We start from the raw sequence: 16925 nt of genomic DNA, 5'->3' as shown, positions 1-16925 counted from the left end.
GTGAGACCAGGGGAAAGATGAAACACAACCAGCGATTCACAATGAATTTTAACAGCGCGACAGTATTTTGATGTGCAACAAATTAGCGCCCGCTATTATGCGCCACACGTCACTAATGTGAACGTTCACACTCTCTTCTCACCATAGAGAGCGTGGCTTCAAACCTCAGAGCTAAGCGGCGCCGGGCCTCATTTGATTCTTACCGCTGTGTGCTATGTTCAAGAAAAGATCCACCTCCTGTGTTATTATTTCACTTTTTTTTTTAATTCACTGTAGATTAATTAAGGTTCTAAATTGATACAGAAAAAGCTTGATAGCAAATCCCAAAGCACAAACATTAAAATATTGAATAAAAAATCCAACACAGTCAGATAATCACATAAACAGTTGGTACCGGTAATACAATAGTATATTTCAGAGCAGAGGTATTTAGCGCTTTAAAGGTAATTAGTATATTAGGGAACAAGTGTAAATTTGGCGGAGCAAGGGGAGCAATGTGTTCCTATTAGAATTGACTGATACCTGTGTGTGTGTGTGTGTGTGTGTGTGTGTGTGTGTGTGTGTGTGTGTGTGTGTGTGTGTGTGTGTGTGTGTGTGCGTGTGTGTGTGTGCGCGTGTGTATTTCAGGTCCAGTAGAGGCATCTGTTCAGGCTAAATGCAGCCCATGTGTGGCGTCTCCGTGCCTGAACCAAGGTGTCTGTCAAACCAACGACACACAACTGTACACCTGTACCTGCAAGGCTGGCTTCACGGTAAGGCAGCTGTGTGTGTGTGTGTGTGTGTGTGTGTGTGTGTGTGTGTGTGTGTGTGTGTGTGTGTGTGTGTGTGTGTGTGTGTGTGTGTGTGTGCGTGATCTAGTTAATGAGTTTGACTGTTTTGCCGGCACCCTGTGACATTTAATCACAATATTTATCCCAAACATCCAACATCCATTTACAAACCCATTTCTCATTGTGTATAAAACCATTGACCTGTGTGTGTGTGTGTGTGTGTGTGTGTGTGTGTGTGTGTGTGTGTGTGTGTGTGTCTCTGTGTGTGTGTTGTTTTAGGGTAAACACTGCGAGACTCCAGTTGACGCCTGTGTCAGTAATCCCTGCACCAACGCCGGAGTCTGTCTAAGTGACGAACAGACTAGAGGGTTCAGGTAACAAATCTATTATAATTAAACTAAAATAATCTATTTATGTATAAATAATTTAAGATAGATAGGGGGTGGACAAAATAACAGAAACACCCCACTAAACCAGCAGTAGAAACGCCCTTATCTATATATAGGCCTATACTAACAATAAGAGATTTTTTTTGGTCCTTTTTAAGCTTTATTGGATAGTACAGAGTTGACATGGGGAGACAGTTTTTTTATTTTATTTTTTTATGATTTTTTTTAGAACACACAATAAAAAAATTAGAAAAGGAAAACAAAAACAAAAGACAAAATAAAACAAACAACTAACATGGCGTACTCTACTTCACAGAAATTTGGATTTTTATTTTTAGATTTCCCTGACAAACTTCTCCCTCTGTTTCCTGCAGTATATACTATTCTTTGTGGTTTAAAATAGTCGTTAGTGGGAATAAAGTGATAAATACATGCATTTTCACACCTTCCATCATTTAAGTTTATAAATAGAGACTTTTCTGTGATTTTCTGAAGTTGAAACAAACATGTCAGAATCACACACACACACAAGCACAAACACTAATACTCACTCGCGCGCACACACACACACACACACACACACACACACACACACACACACACACACACACACACACACACACACACACACACACACACACACACAAACACACACACACACACACACACACACACACACACACACACACACACACACACACACACACACACACACACACACACACACAAACACACACACACACACAGTATCACACACAAAAGCAAGCTGCTCTGGGCTCAGACTGTTGTCAGACACGACACCAAGGTTTTCACTGAGTTTGACAACATGACGTGATAATAAGCCAAGTAAGTTTATAGGCAAATCGCAGCGCAATCAATGTCAATTTCTATGTTTAGGCCGTCAGGTTTATCCATGTAGTGGTGAACAAATATTTGTGTTAATATCTCGTCAACCTTTAAAGCTGGGGTATATGATTTGGGGAGAAAATGGCGGTTGGGATAGAGATTCGAATTCAAATACCTCAACCGCTCCACTTGTTCTCTTTGGTCCCTCCCCTATGGTCCCTCCCTGACACGCTCTACACCAACAACGTTGTGCCAAAGTGAATGGACAGTCCCAACAGCCAATAAGAACAGAGAATAGGATTAATTTTTTTTTTTTTTTTTAAGAATCGGAGCCTCGCTCTGATTGGTCAAAGTGTACCGCTCATGTTCACTTTGACCAATCAGAAATCATATACCCCAGCTTTAAGTCAAGTCAAGACACTTTATTTACGTATATAGCACATTTAAAAACACCAGAAGTTGACCCACAAAGTGCTCTACAGTCAAAGGCAGATACACTAAACTCCCAATACAATCATATAAAAATAAAATACAAAGCCTTGAAGACTTCATTGTTTTGTTTTTATTTATTTGCATAGCTGTGCATATGCCTTTACATACTAAATCATGCTGGTACTGCACAATGATATTGGATGTATAAAGGGCATCTGGGTATTTTTGGCATACTGAATTTTGACATGCACCTGTCGGGACATCCTAAATCTTTCCCTGGCATACTAAATACTATGATAGTATGGGTATTGGAACGCAGGGAATATCTCATTAGCCCTTTTTGCCTTGAAGAAGACTGAATTGTTTTGTCTTTATTTTTATGTGCTTAGCTGTGCATGTGCCTTTGGTTTCCATGGGACGTTCTGTGAGGTGAATATGGACGACTGTGAGGACCACGGGTGTGAGAACAGCGCCACCTGTGTGGACGGAGTGGGCAACTACACCTGCCTCTGTCCACCAAACTACACAGGTATGAAGCTTAGACTCCAATCTCTAGGCTTGTCTTAATGGTGATCATTGTTATGTGTGTGGCTTGTATGTAATTGTGTAAATTTTTTGAATGATTGATGTGTGATTTGCTGCTACTTGCCTTTCATATTTTATATCAAAATGGTCAGTCAATGACACCAGCTATCGGCTAGGTATTGTCGCAGTCATTTTACATTAGAAAAAGCGTCTTTGAGTGTCTAGGAAAGCGCTATATAGACATTGCTTTGTATCTGTTTGACTCGACATCATTGTAAATCAGGGCCACACCTCAACTGATCTTTCGAGTATAAATAAAGGTTGAATAAAATAAAATAAATAAATAAATGAAATAAATATAAATCCTACCAATTATTATTTAATCGATGGCATTTGTTCCCTAGGGAAATGAAAGGCCCAAGTAAATAAGTTAGTGATTATTAGTTATTTATAATTAACTATGATAATGCATTTTACAAACTCTGGTTGCCAGGTCTGCTGTGTGAGGAAGAGGAAGATGGGTGTTCACCAGGTAGAAACCCCTGTCAGCATCAGTCCACCTGCATCAGCACTGCTACCGGCACAAGGTGTGACACACACACACACACACATATGCACGTCACGCACACACACACACACACACACACACATATGCACGTCACGCACACACACACACACGCACGCACACATGCACGTCACGCACACACACACACACACACGCACGCACACATGCACACACGCACTCACGCATGCAGAAACACAGACACACACACACACATCACGCACACACACACACACACTTTATCACTGCCATGGCTCAGCTAAGTTTCGGATCCCATGTGAGATTGAAAACACACACACACACACACACACACACACACACACACACATAGTCGAAAACACATACAGTGCAAAGGAATATTTTGCTGAGGTGTGTGTTGACTCCCCAAAATCCTGCACCACGGGTCATGTAGTATATATATATTTATCTGTGTGTGTGTGTGTGTGTGTGTGTGTGTGAGTGTGTGTGTGTGTGTGTGTGTGTGTGTGTGTGTGTGTGTGTGTGTGTGTTCCCTCCAGGTGTGTGTGTATTCCAGGTTGGGTGGGTCCAGACTGCAGTATAGATTATAATGAGTGTGTGAGCCATCGCTGTCTGAACGGAGCGCAGTGTGTGGACCACCTGGACGGATACAGCTGCGTCTGTACACAGGGATACAGGTACTGGCAACGCTATACTGGGAACGCTATGGCTAACTAAACTGGGAACACTACTGTATGGTAAACTAAACTGGGAACAATAGGGTTAACTGGGAATACTATGGTGAACTGGGAATCACATGAGATACTGGACCAAGGAAAATTGAAAAACCGTGGGGATTTGATTTTGTTTTTTTTGTTTTTTTCATGTTAAGGTGTTTTATCTAAATTATAAATTAAAAATGTATATAAATTATCTGAAGTTACACAATACCAAATAAAAACTAAAAAATGCATTTCCGGTAGTAAATGTGTGTGAATGCTGGACGTTGAAAAGCTAATGCTAAACTGTATTACTGGAGGGACATGCATTTTTGAAACTTTCTTTGTTAAGCATTCACACTAATGAAAAATCTGCACAGGTCATTTTGACTCTTTTGCCATCTAAGTCCGATAGGTCTACCCCACATTAATGACTGCTTCCTAGTTTTTTTTATTTTGTATTATTTCTCCCAAACCTTCTTAAATAATACGTTCATAATTTGCGCAAGACCGATAAATTATGTTGAAATACATATGTGTCAACCAATTGGAAAGTGGTCCTTTTTAGTTACAGCTTCACGTTGCCTTCAAGTAACATCCCCATTCAGATCCACTCAGAGAGGTTAAGGGATTTAAAATGTAAAACAATCTAAAAAAAAATTAAATTAAGTAGACTGATGTAAGCTACGTTCTGATATCCTCTACATTGCCTCCTTGTCCCCCTCAGTGGTGAGTTGTGTGAGGTGGGCCCTCCTCCTCTGTCTCCCTGTGAGCTGGTGCAGTGTCAGAATGGCGCCCCCTGTGTGGTGAAGGCGGGTACTGCGCTCTGTGAATGCCTGCCGGGGTTCGAGGGTCTGAGCTGTGACAAGCTGGTCAGTGTCAACTTTGTGGACAGAGACTCTTACGTTCAGCTGCAAGACGTCAAGAACTGGCCTCAAGCCAACATCACACTGCAGGTGAGTGTGAGTGTGTGTGTGGGTGTGTGTGTGTGTGTGTGTGTGTGTGTGTGTGTGTGTGTGTGTGTGTGTGTGTGTGTGTGTGTGTGTGTGTGTGTGTGTGAGTATGAATGTGGGTGGGTGGGTGAGTGTGTGTGTGTGTGTGAGAGAGAGAGAGAGAGAGAGAGAGAGAGAGAGAGAGAGAGAGAGAGAGAGAGAGAGTGAGAGTACTTTTACAAAAAATAACTGTGGGAACCATTTTTCGGAGAGTGAGGATATTTTGTCCGGTTCTCACTTCAGGACAGGCCTTTAAAGGAGCTGTTTGAGGGTTAACACTAGGTTTTAAGGTTCAGGTATGAATTAGGTTTATGTTAGGGTGAGTGTAAGGGTTGGGGTTAGACATTTAGTTTTGATGGTTAGGGTAAAGGTAAGGGGCTACGGTTTGCATTATGTCAATGACTGTCCCCACAAGTGTAGCTGTATAAACGTGTGTGTGTGTGTGTGTGTGTGTGTGTGTGTGTGTGTGTGTGTTTCAGGTATCAACAGCAGAGGAGAATGGTATCCTGCTCTATAACGGAGAGAATGAGCCCATTGCTGTGGCGCTCCATGAAGGACACGTCAGAGTCACGTATGACCCAGGAAACCAGCCTGCCACCGCCATCTACAGGTACACACACACACACACACGCACGCACGCACACATTACACACACACACCTTTACTGCAGGTCATCCCCCCTCTCTCTCTGTCTCCCTTATTTCAACTCTGTACTGTCCAATAAAGCTTGAAAATGCCAAAAAATAATCTTAAAAAAAAAAAGTAAGTAAAAATATTGCGAGAGACAGGTAGTTAACTGAAACCCGCCAGGTGAGGAGCTAACCTGGTCCTTGACTAAAGCACCATCAGTTGAAAAGCTGTTTCACGTCCTGACTGTCCGCTGAACCTGGCGTGTTTTAAATCACTCTTAATAATAACAATATATTTATTTATAGCTTATAGCACCTTTAAAAACAATGGTTTATAAATTGCTTTGACAACATGCATACAAACAAGTACAATCAAATAAATACAAACTAATCGAAATAGAAACACACATACAAAAAGATAATTACACATACTCATATACACACAACAAACCAAACCAGATTAATAGGTGCCAGGGTAAAAAGACTTTGAGGAACAGAGTAAAAAGAATAAAAAGAATAAAAAGAATAAGTAGACGGCATCACGTTAAAGCAAGTCTATAACAATGTGTTTTAAGAAGTTATTTAAAAGAGGTTAGCTCGTAGCTCGTAGCTCTTAACCATGTGACAGCGGCCCGCGGCTTCAGCTTCATTAGTTTGTTCTCGTTACAGACTGGACTCCCTCGGCAACCTCTGCTTTAGCCCGGCAACGGTTCGCAGAGTGTGTGTGTGTGTGTGTGTGTGTGTGTGTGTATGTATGTGTGCGTGTGTGTGTGTGTGTGTGTGTGAGTGTGTGTGTGTGGGTCCTGTTGCTCAGAGTGGGTCCAGCAGTGGTTTGGGGAATGTGGGCACAGACAGTGTGGAGATTCTCAGTCTCAATCACAGTCACACACACTTGAAGCCGAGTGTCCACTTGATCAGATGTCGAGGGCTTAAATGTTTTGGAGGGGTTCACTGTTAAGGAGGAGAACACACACACACACACACACACACACACACACACACACACACACACACACACACACACACACACACACACACACACACACACACACACACACACACACAGACTCACACATACAATAACACACTCACACACACACACACACACACACACACACACACACACACACACACACACACACACACACACACAGACTCAAACATACACTCACACACACAAACACACACACACACACACACACACACACACACACACACACACACTGAGGCTATTTCTGTAATGAACTGCTGCAGAGAAGAGGAGTTGAGAGCATGGGAAAAATGATTCAGTGCAGATGAAGAGAACAGAAAAAGTAGAGAGAAAAGAGTAGAACAACTTGAGATATGATCTTTATGCAAATATTGTTGAATTTAAATTTGACTCACCCAGACGACCGATTGTTTAAACACAACACAACACATCTGCAGACACATTTGATTGAGCGTTCTTGTACGTTTGATGTTGCTCTGTCATTTATTTCCTAAGCAAAGTTCCTACATTGTAAATATGTAAACATTTCTAAAATTATTTTCTTGGCATTTTCCATGATTTAATGACAGTGTGGAGAGACAGAGTTGAAATGGGAGAGAGAGAGAGGGGGATGACATGCAGAGAACGACCCGGGCTGGAAACTAACCCGTGGTCTGCTGCAACAAGGCCTGAGCCTTTTAGTTGGAGGGGGGGGGGGTGTAACCATCAGTGTCCCCCGCCACATTGTACATTTATTTTATTCTATTCTATTTTAATACTAAAATGTGCATTATTTTTATTTGATTTTTATGTAACTTTTATTTATTCCAGATAAAACATTAAGAACAGTTAATTATTTACATTATGTCCTGTACACACACACACAGCACAGAGACGGTGAATGACGGTCAGTTTCACACGGTGGAGCTGGTCACCTTCAATCGCATGGTGAACCTGTCTGTGGACGGAGGAGAGCCCACCACGCTGGACAGCCACAGCCCAAGACAGCTGCTGGTGACCGGGGAGGCGCCGCTGTATGTCGGGGGTAAGACCAGAGAGCCAGAAAAAATGCTTAAACTCAGACATAAACTTTTTCTATCTTTGGACCCAGAAGTTTAAAGGTGCACTTTGCAGTTTCAGGGTAAAACTGAGTTAGTAGAATACATTTTCTCTACATTTGATTTTTAGTATTGAATAATTCTATCATCGCAACTCAAAACAGAATTATTTAGAGGCACCTAGAACCAAACCTAAGACTAGAATATGTTTGTAATCAAAACTGACTTTATGTCGGGGGTAAGAGCAGAAAGGCCTAATTACGAAAAAAAAAAATTGTAAGATCAAGAAAAAATGCTAAACTCTGATATACATTTCCATTTTTTTGGTCCAGAAGTTTAAAGGTGCACTATGCAGTTTCAGAGGAGGGGGGTTTGTTTGTATTTGCAGAGCCTGCAGTTAGTTTACAAAACATATTTTCTCTACGTCTAATTCTTAGTATTGAATAATTCTATAATCGTAAGTCAAAACAGAATTATTTCGAGGCACCCGGAACCAAACATAAGACTAGAATATGGTTGTAATCAAAACTGTGGGCCCTGCTGCTGTAAACAATAACAGTGAAATAGTAACTTTGAAGGTAGCTTTCTCACTTCAAAAACAGTGTTTCAGGGTTCCAAAAAGTTAGTTTATTCAGTTATAAGAATATACCTTAGAATTGTTTTACTTTCTCTGACACACCCAAAGTTACATAGTGCACCTTTAAATAAACTATGTGGACCAGTCTGTACGTGGACTCACCACATACAGAGAGAGGAGTAGGGATCTTAGGATCTAGATTAGACTGGATCAACTTGCCACATTTTAGTGATATCAACCATATTGTTATTGTCATCTTTTTCGACCTGTCTTCTGATTAGAAAGGCTGTTGGAACATTATCTCTAGTGACCAGTCATGCAGAACGTTAGAAGGCCACTAATAGGAAGACAGAGAATGGGACATTAGAACCTATTAAAACTGCCACTGCGAAGCAAAAAAAAATTTCAAGTGAATTTGCACCCTTTAAAACATTTTCGTAATGTATTTCTTTGCGTGTATTCCAGGTATGCCAGAGGGAGAGATTCCCCTGTCCCTGGGTCAGTCGTCTCACAACATGTCCAGTTTCCACGGCTGCATCAGGAACCTTTACATCAACCACGAGCTGCAGGACTTCACCCGCAGCCACATGAAGCCGGGAGTGGTGCCGGGCTGCCAGGCCTGCCGCAAGCTCTACTGTCTGTACGGGGTCTGCCAACCCAACACAGCACAGGTAATGGATGGATGGATGGATGGATGGATGGATGGATGGATGGATGGATGGATGGATGGATGGATGGATGGATGGATGGATGGATGGATGGATGGATGGATGGATGGATGGATGGATGGATGGATGGATGGATGGATAGATAGATAGATAGATAGATAGATAGATAGATGGATGGATGGATGGATGGATGGATGGATGGATGGATGGATGGATGGATGGATGGATGGATGGATAGATGGATAGATAGATAGATAGATAGATAGATAGATAGATAGATAGATAGATAGATAGATAGATAGATAGATAGATAGATAGATAGATAGATAGATAGATAGATAGACATTATTTGTTTATTTATTTCAAATATTTTAAAGAGGTAAAAAGGTATACACTCTGTAAGAGAGCAGGAAAGTGACCAAAAACGTGTGCAGAAGAGTTAGAATAGAAGGTTTAATCATATTTAAATATATATATTTTTTACCCACAGCTATTCAGGTATAAACATTCTGATATGTGAATGTGGTGAAAGCATTAACCATGTGGTCTCTCGGGGCGCTCCGGTAGCGTAGTGGATAGAGCGCGTACCATATTTGCTTCAGTGGTCGTGGGTTCAAATCCGACCCGTGGACCTTTACTGCAGGTCATCCCCTCTCTCTCTCTGTCTCCCCCTTTCAACTCTGTACTATCTAATAAAGCTTGAATATGCCAAAAAAAATGTTGTCTGTCCCAGGGTCCTCAGTGTGTGTGTCAGGCGGGTTGGACAGGACAACACTGTGACCAGCCGTCTACAGCAGGTCTGACTGGAGCGGAGGTGGTCTCCACGGCGACCAGTGTAAACCCATGTGAAGGCAACAAGTGAGTGTACTTCATTCTACCATTTTAAAAACATTCATTACATCGACTTAAAAGTGTTAAAGGTGGAGAAAGCTACTCTGGAAAAACAAAATAAAATTTAGGACAGAACCCTACCTGTCCGTACTGTTTGTGTGCTGAAAAATAAATCTAGTGTTAATTACACAGCCTAGGCTCTGTAAACAGGTATGTTATCAAAGTGAATGTAAACAAAGGAGGCCCACTGTAGCTAGCTATATGCCCATATACAGATTGCAGAGCCTTGGCTGCGTAGTAACACTGGATTTTTCCCCCCAGCACACACACAGTACAGGTAGCGGATCGTGAAATATTCACTGATTTTGACGAAAAAATAATTTGACAACAAACTCCGTAATCACTGCCTACACCTTTAAAACTGTTATTGTGACAAACGTACACACTCTTCAATGTAATTCCTTCGTATTGAGTGTCCATTCTGTGTGAACCCAGGTGTGTGAAGGGCGTGTGTGTGCCGTTGGACACACAGACGTACCGCTGTGACTGTGCGTCAGGATACCGCGGTGCCCTGTGTAACCAGCAGGGGGAGCCGGCTGCTTCATGTCGCGGGCTGCAGTGTGTTCACGGCCAGTGTGAAGAGACAGAGGACGGAGAGCAGTGTGTGTGTGACCAGGGCTTCACCGGACACAGCTGTGACATAGGTGGGTTTTTTTCTTCTCTCTTCCTCATATTTACCTTTACCTTTACAAACCTTTATTGCCCCAAGGGGAATTCGTCTTGCACTTGGGAACAGAAAAAAAACACATAAGCACAAACGGCACATACAAGAACAGATACAGTATCTCACAAAAGTGAGTACACCCCTCACATTTCTTCAAATATTTCATTATATCTTTTCATGGGACAACACTGAATAAATGACACTTTGATACAATGTAAAGTAGCGTGTTTACAGCTTATATAACAGTGTAAATTTACTGTCCCCTCAAAATAACTCGACACACAGCCATTAATGTCTAAACTGCCGGTTACAAAAGTGAGTACACCCCTGAGTTAAAATGTCCAAATTGGGCCCAAAGTGTCAATATTTTGTGTGGCCACCATTATTTTCCAGCACTACCTTAACCCTCATGGGCATGGAGTTCACCAGAGCTTCACAGGTTGCCACTGGAATCCTCTTCCACTCATTCATGACAACATCATGGAGCTGGTGGATACTGGAGACCTTGCGCTCCTCCATCTCCTGTTTTAAGAAGCCCCAAAAATGCTCAATAGGGTTTAGGTCTGGGGACATGCTTGGCCAGTCCATAACCTTTACCCTCAGCTTCTTTAGCAAGCCAGTGGTCGTTCGGAGGGGTGTTTGGGGTCATTATCATGTTGCAGTACTGCCCTGCGGCTCAGTTTATGAAGGGAGGGGATCATGTTCTGCTTCAGTATGTCACAGTACATGTTAGCATTCAATGAACTGTAGTTCCCCACTGCTGGCAGCACTCATGCATGCAGCCCCAGACCATGACACTCCAACCACCATGCTTGACTATAGGCAATACACACTTGTCTTTGTACTCCTCACCTGGTTGCCACCACACACACTTGACACCATCTGAACCAAATAAGTTTATCTTGGTCTCATCAGACCACAGGACATGGTTGCAGTGATCCATGTCCGTAGTCTGCTTGTCTTCAGCAAACTGTTTGTGGGCTTTCTTTTGCATCATCTTTAGAATAGGCTTCCTTCTGGGACGACAGCCATGCAGACCAGTATGATGCAGAGTGTGGCATATGGTCTGAGCATTGACAGGTTGACCCCCAACCCCTTCAAGACCTGCAGCAATGCTGGCAGTATTCATACGTCTATTTTCCAAAGCCAACCTCTTGGTATGACGCTGAAAACGTGCACTCAACCTTCTTAAACTGGGCCGCAGGGCAGTATTGCAACATGATAATGACCCTAAACACACCTCCAAGACGACCAATGCCTTGCTAAAGAAGCTCAGGGTAAAGGTTATGGACTGGCCAAGCATGTCTCCAGCCATAAACCCTATTGAGCATCTTTGGGGCTTCTTAAAACGGGAGATGGAGGAGCGCAAGGTCTCTAATATCGACCAACTCTGTGATGTCGTCATGAATGGGTGGAAGAGGATTCCAGTGGGAACCTGTGAAGCTCTGGTGAACTCCATGCCCAAGAGGGTTAAGGTAGTGCTGGAAAATAATGGTGGCCACACAAAGTATTGACACTTTGGGCCCAATTTGGACATTTTTTCTTAGGGTGTACTCACTTTTGTTGCCTTCAGTTTAGACATTAATGGCTGTGTGTCGAGTTATTTTGAGGCGACAGTAAATTTACACTGTTATACAAGCTGTATACTGACTACTTTACATTATATCAAAGTGTCATTTCTTCAGTGTTGTCCCATGGAAAGATATAATGAAATATTTGAAGAAATGTGAGGGGTGTACTCACTTTTGTGAGATACTGTACATACAGACTACAAGACAGACAATGATAGACAGAATGACAGACCAATAAAAACAGACAGTATGAAAACACAAAAACCAAACAAAATCACAAATGGAAGATTTTCAAGATTCAAGATATTGTTCTCATGACAGCTTCAGCAAATTCAGCAAAACAATCAGAAACTGTATGACGGACTACTAAGCTCTTAGTATAGACCATTTACCTTCTATAAGGATGGATGTTGGTAGGATGTCCTAGAATAAAGAGGTTCCTCCCAGTAACCATCAGATCGCTGGTTCGATCCCCGGCACCGGACAGGAGGCTATTAGTAGTAAAACTAGTGGTGGCTGCAATTATGGGGCCCACCATCTCTACCATTGTGTCCTTGAGCAAGACACTTAACCTCCAAACTGATCCAGGGCCGCTGCTGTACTATGGCTGACCCTGTGCTCTGACCCCTTCTGGAGTGGAAAACTTGAGAGGGGATATGAGAAGAGACGTATTTCAATGTGCCCTGTAGGCCTATTCAATTGACTAAATTGTACTTCTCTCTCCCTCCCCAGAGTCCCCGTGTGTGGGCGAGCCGGTCAGAGACTTCCATCGTCTGCAGCGCGGCCCGGTGCTCTGCCAGACCTCCAAGCCTTTCTCCTGGGTGGAGTGTCGCGGGCGGTGCCAGGCGGCTGTTGGGACCGACCCGGGCGCTACACCCACCTCCACCTCTACCCCCTCTGTCCCGTCCTGCTGTGCCCCCCTTAGGGTGCGCCGTCGGAGGCTAGCCTTCGACTGTGACGACGGGACAACGTTTACCCAGGACGTGGAGAAACCTGTGGAGTGCGGCTGCAAGGAGTGTGTGTAGCCCTGTGCTATGGAACGGTGCGGAACACACACGCACATTTACATACACTCACGGAGATAGAAGTACAATACATTAACACACACACACACGCACAAACAGACAGACAGACAGACAGACAGACAGACACACACACTTCGCACACACACACACACACACACACACACACACACACACACCAAGCTAAAGAGGTACACACACTGTAGGGGATTCTATCACTGATAAACGGACATTTTTAGTGTTTTTTTTTGTTTTGTTTGTCGCGTGTGTGTGTTCTCGCGCACAGACGCAAGTTTTGTATCATACAAAGACAGTTCTTCCCTCTTTGAAACATGGAATCAACGAGTCAACCTCATCTTCATTTTCCTCCTCTTCCTCACCTGCTAAAGAGAGAACTCTGCGCGCTATCGACTACCTAACTAACTCCTGCTCATTTTGAATACTAGCGTGGGGGGAAAAGCCTCCGTATATATATACATTATATGCCTTTCTCGTGTGTTCTACTCGTGGTTAAGTGCTGCTACCGGTTCACTCAAAGCTACGGACTGTGAGAACGGCAAAGAAATTAATGGTAGTGCATTAAACCGGGGACATGTTCATGAAATAAAAATGGCTACTCCTTTATAAAGGTTCAAATCTGATGTTATGAAAAGAAGTAAAAAATAATTGTAATGTTTCTACCTGTCACTCTTCTGGTGCAGGTATTTTCTGAACAGTAAAAGGGAATCACAGGTGAAATAAAGCCACGTTTGAAAAGTATTTTTTGATGCTGTTTCTCTAAAGGCCCAAGGGATTAAGATAACAAGAGTTCAGTTGGTTCTTTTGGATGTTATTGAAGTAGTAAAGGATGGGTATGTGTACACATTTATGGCAGAGACTTTGTGCTGAAATGAGCCTAAACTTTTAAACACAGAATCGAAGTACATTGCTGATTACAGGCATCTTTAAAGGTGCTACGAGGAACTTTTAAATATTTCTGAAACCTGTCAAATTTTTTCCTCTGATGATCATGAATGACAAGCAACAGCTAACGAGACCATCAGTGCAAAGAATGCTATTTTCTTTATATAGTTTTTCTTAATGCCTTTGTCATGGGTATATACGCTCACCCATGAACAACAGCTGGCGTAGTAAAAGCACTACCGTATTTGTCGAAAGGGGGTGCTAGAATGAACACAACACCTCGTAGCACCTTTAACATACAAAAATATTACATACATTACATTCTAAAGAGACACATAAAACACTCCTAGAATGATTCTTACTAACAAAGCAACTGGAAGCTCTACATACCAGTGACAACCCAAAGTATAGAAACGTGAATACAGGCTATTACTATAACTATACGTTTTCTTTTGTTTAAATAGTGTAAAAGCCCTTTTCTGATCTCATCAATAGGACAGTTTATGCCTTCTTGTTGCTTCAGTATAACTTAACTGAGTAACTGAGGTCCCGCCCCATTGTGTCAACAGCATAACATTTGACGTAATATATTATAAAATTAAATTGAAACAAATAGTTACTTGAAGGTTGTGCCCCATTTTAAATGAAGAGACGCTTAATGTGAAAATGAAACGTTGGGCTCACGGTAGACATCTTTAAATTGCTAAAATGAACCCAGGCCAGGTCGCTGAGTTCAGGTCATAATCCCAATGCGACTCAAAAGGCTCACGGCCCCTGCCATACACAGCAGCAGCTATGGGTCAGGGGTGACAGAGTGCAGGGGGGGGGGGGGGGGGGGCACAGCAGCAAGGGTCAATACATGTTCACATCACTGCTCCACAGACGCTCTTTCTCCCACTTTAGACTGGCAGAGGGGGCTGAGGGTGTGTGTGTGTGTGTGTGTGTGTGTGTTAGTGTGTGTGTGTGTGTATGTGTCTTGTGTACTTCTATCTCTGTGAGGACAAGATTTCATAGACCTTGACAATGGTACTTTGTCAGTTTCTCACTTTCAAAGATCTGTTTAATGGTTTTAAACTTGGTTTTGGAATTAAGGTTTAAATTAAATGTCAGTTAAAGTTAGGGTTTCAAGTCACACACCTTAATACTGTTAAGTTACCGACCAAAATGTGTCCAGCTCCAGGTTGTATGGAGGGCACTGCTGTATGAAATAACATAATATGGTATTGAAAGACTAATTCGATCGTTATATTGAATATTTTGTTGAGATATAGAGTAATTAATGGATTAATTAATGTCTTTGGCCACTTGGGGGCAGCGCAATTAGCTCACAACGACACAACATCTACATTTGGATCACTTTTATATATAAAGATGCCGGTAAAGGTTTCGGTGACTATTTACACACGCAGGAAACGGAGGCAAATATTGTAGATGCATGTATTTGTTGTAATGTATCATCAATATAACGTCTACTTTTAGATCTTTGTTTCGGTCCCCAACGTGTCCGGAGAAATAGCCTGATAGTGTCTGTGGACTGTTTGGTTTTGAGCCTGTAGCGTTTAGCAGAATAGCAATGATGAGGAAAACTGGAAAACCAAAACACTGCGCTGAAAGAAACCAAACCGCCAAGTAGATATGAAATGGGATGGCAGTGGTTTATAATTATCTGCGGTCTTGTCACTGCCATGCCTTTATAGTCAAGGTCCTCACAAGTATGGAAGTAGTGTGTGTATGTGTATGTGTGACACTGTGTGTGTGTGTGTGTGTATGTGTGTGTGTGTGTGTATATGTGTGTGTGTGTGTATGTGTGTATATGTGTGTGTGTGTGTGTGTGTGCGCGTGTGTGTGTGTGCACGTGTATATATGTATATGTGTGTGTGTGTGTGTGTGTGTGTCAGTCACCGTAAGACGCTTCCAACAACAAGACGCTGTCCCGGATAATGAGCTTCATTATACGACGACGCGGCGCTTTTTGTTTTGGATCAAACATTTCCTTTCGATTTGTCAGAAGAGCCAGTGAACGCATCACAATTCAAAACGAAGCCAGTGAAGGCATCACTGTACAAACGAAGCCACACACGGGAAAATGAAGCTTTTATATAAGATGAACATGTTATTTATATGGATGTGCAACTAAAATAAAGTTGGTGTGATATTATTAATTTTTAACATGTTTTAATTTGTATTTTTTTTTGTGTGTTTTGTTTTTTTACCTAAATCTTCCGTGAAAGCAGAAATTGTGTCGTGACGATGAATCATATTCAAACTAATGTAGCTTTTTATTATTATTAATATTATTAATATTATCGATACATCTACACACACACACAGTAACAGCCTAACAGATTGTAATATATATTATAAGCGTATATTGCATTTGATTTTGTCATAGTATTTTTATATGTTGAGGAGGATGTTGTCACTGTATCATCTTGTAGACTGTGTAGATGCAGTTTGTTATTTTATTTTTTTTTTTATTTTCATTTGCCAAAAACTGTTATAATTGTTGGGAATTTTACTACTACAACAAAAAAATTCAGAGTAGTGATTCGGTTCATTGTTGTCTCACCTGAAAAGCCGACGGTTAAAAAAGTAGTGCTTCTTTTTCCTATTTATTTAAATAAAAGAGCTGTTTCCTCCTTTGTGGATTTTCGTTTTTTATTTTCAACCTTGACACTGGGGCGCTTGTTCTCTTGCGTTGTTGTTGGCTTTGACCTTTGGCCTCATTGTGTCACGGCCGTCTAGCGTTTGAACAGGAGTGGACGGGTGACGGCAGATC

General features: G+C 42.0%; 1 protein-coding gene across 1 annotated transcript in view; it reads left to right on the top strand.

The window, feature by feature from the left end:
• slit1b (slit homolog 1b) overlaps positions 1-13246 on the top strand; it is a gene marked incomplete at both ends in the record, with an annotated part of 66600 nt that extends 53354 nt beyond the window's left edge. Inside the window, 12 exons of the mRNA XM_080029889.1 lie at positions 628-752; positions 1050-1144; positions 2827-2966; positions 3456-3549; positions 4043-4180; positions 4929-5157; positions 5673-5803; positions 7680-7837; positions 8893-9098; positions 9829-9953; positions 10422-10630; positions 12954-13246. Of these exons, the coding sequence (XP_079886015.1) occupies positions 628-752; positions 1050-1144; positions 2827-2966; positions 3456-3549; positions 4043-4180; positions 4929-5157; positions 5673-5803; positions 7680-7837; positions 8893-9098; positions 9829-9953; positions 10422-10630; positions 12954-13246 (1943 nt within the window). The remainder of the gene's footprint in view (positions 1-627; positions 753-1049; positions 1145-2826; positions 2967-3455; positions 3550-4042; positions 4181-4928; positions 5158-5672; positions 5804-7679; positions 7838-8892; positions 9099-9828; positions 9954-10421; positions 10631-12953) is intronic.
• Positions 13247-16925: the final 3679 nt, after the last annotated feature.

This window comes from Ammodytes marinus (assembly GCF_949987685.1).
Source record: "Ammodytes marinus genome assembly, chromosome: 6".
NCBI classification, from domain to species: domain Eukaryota; kingdom Metazoa; phylum Chordata; class Actinopteri; order Uranoscopiformes; family Ammodytidae; genus Ammodytes; species Ammodytes marinus.
The sequence above is the reverse complement of the archived record's forward strand: the minus strand, read 5'-3'. Positions and strand labels throughout refer to the sequence as shown.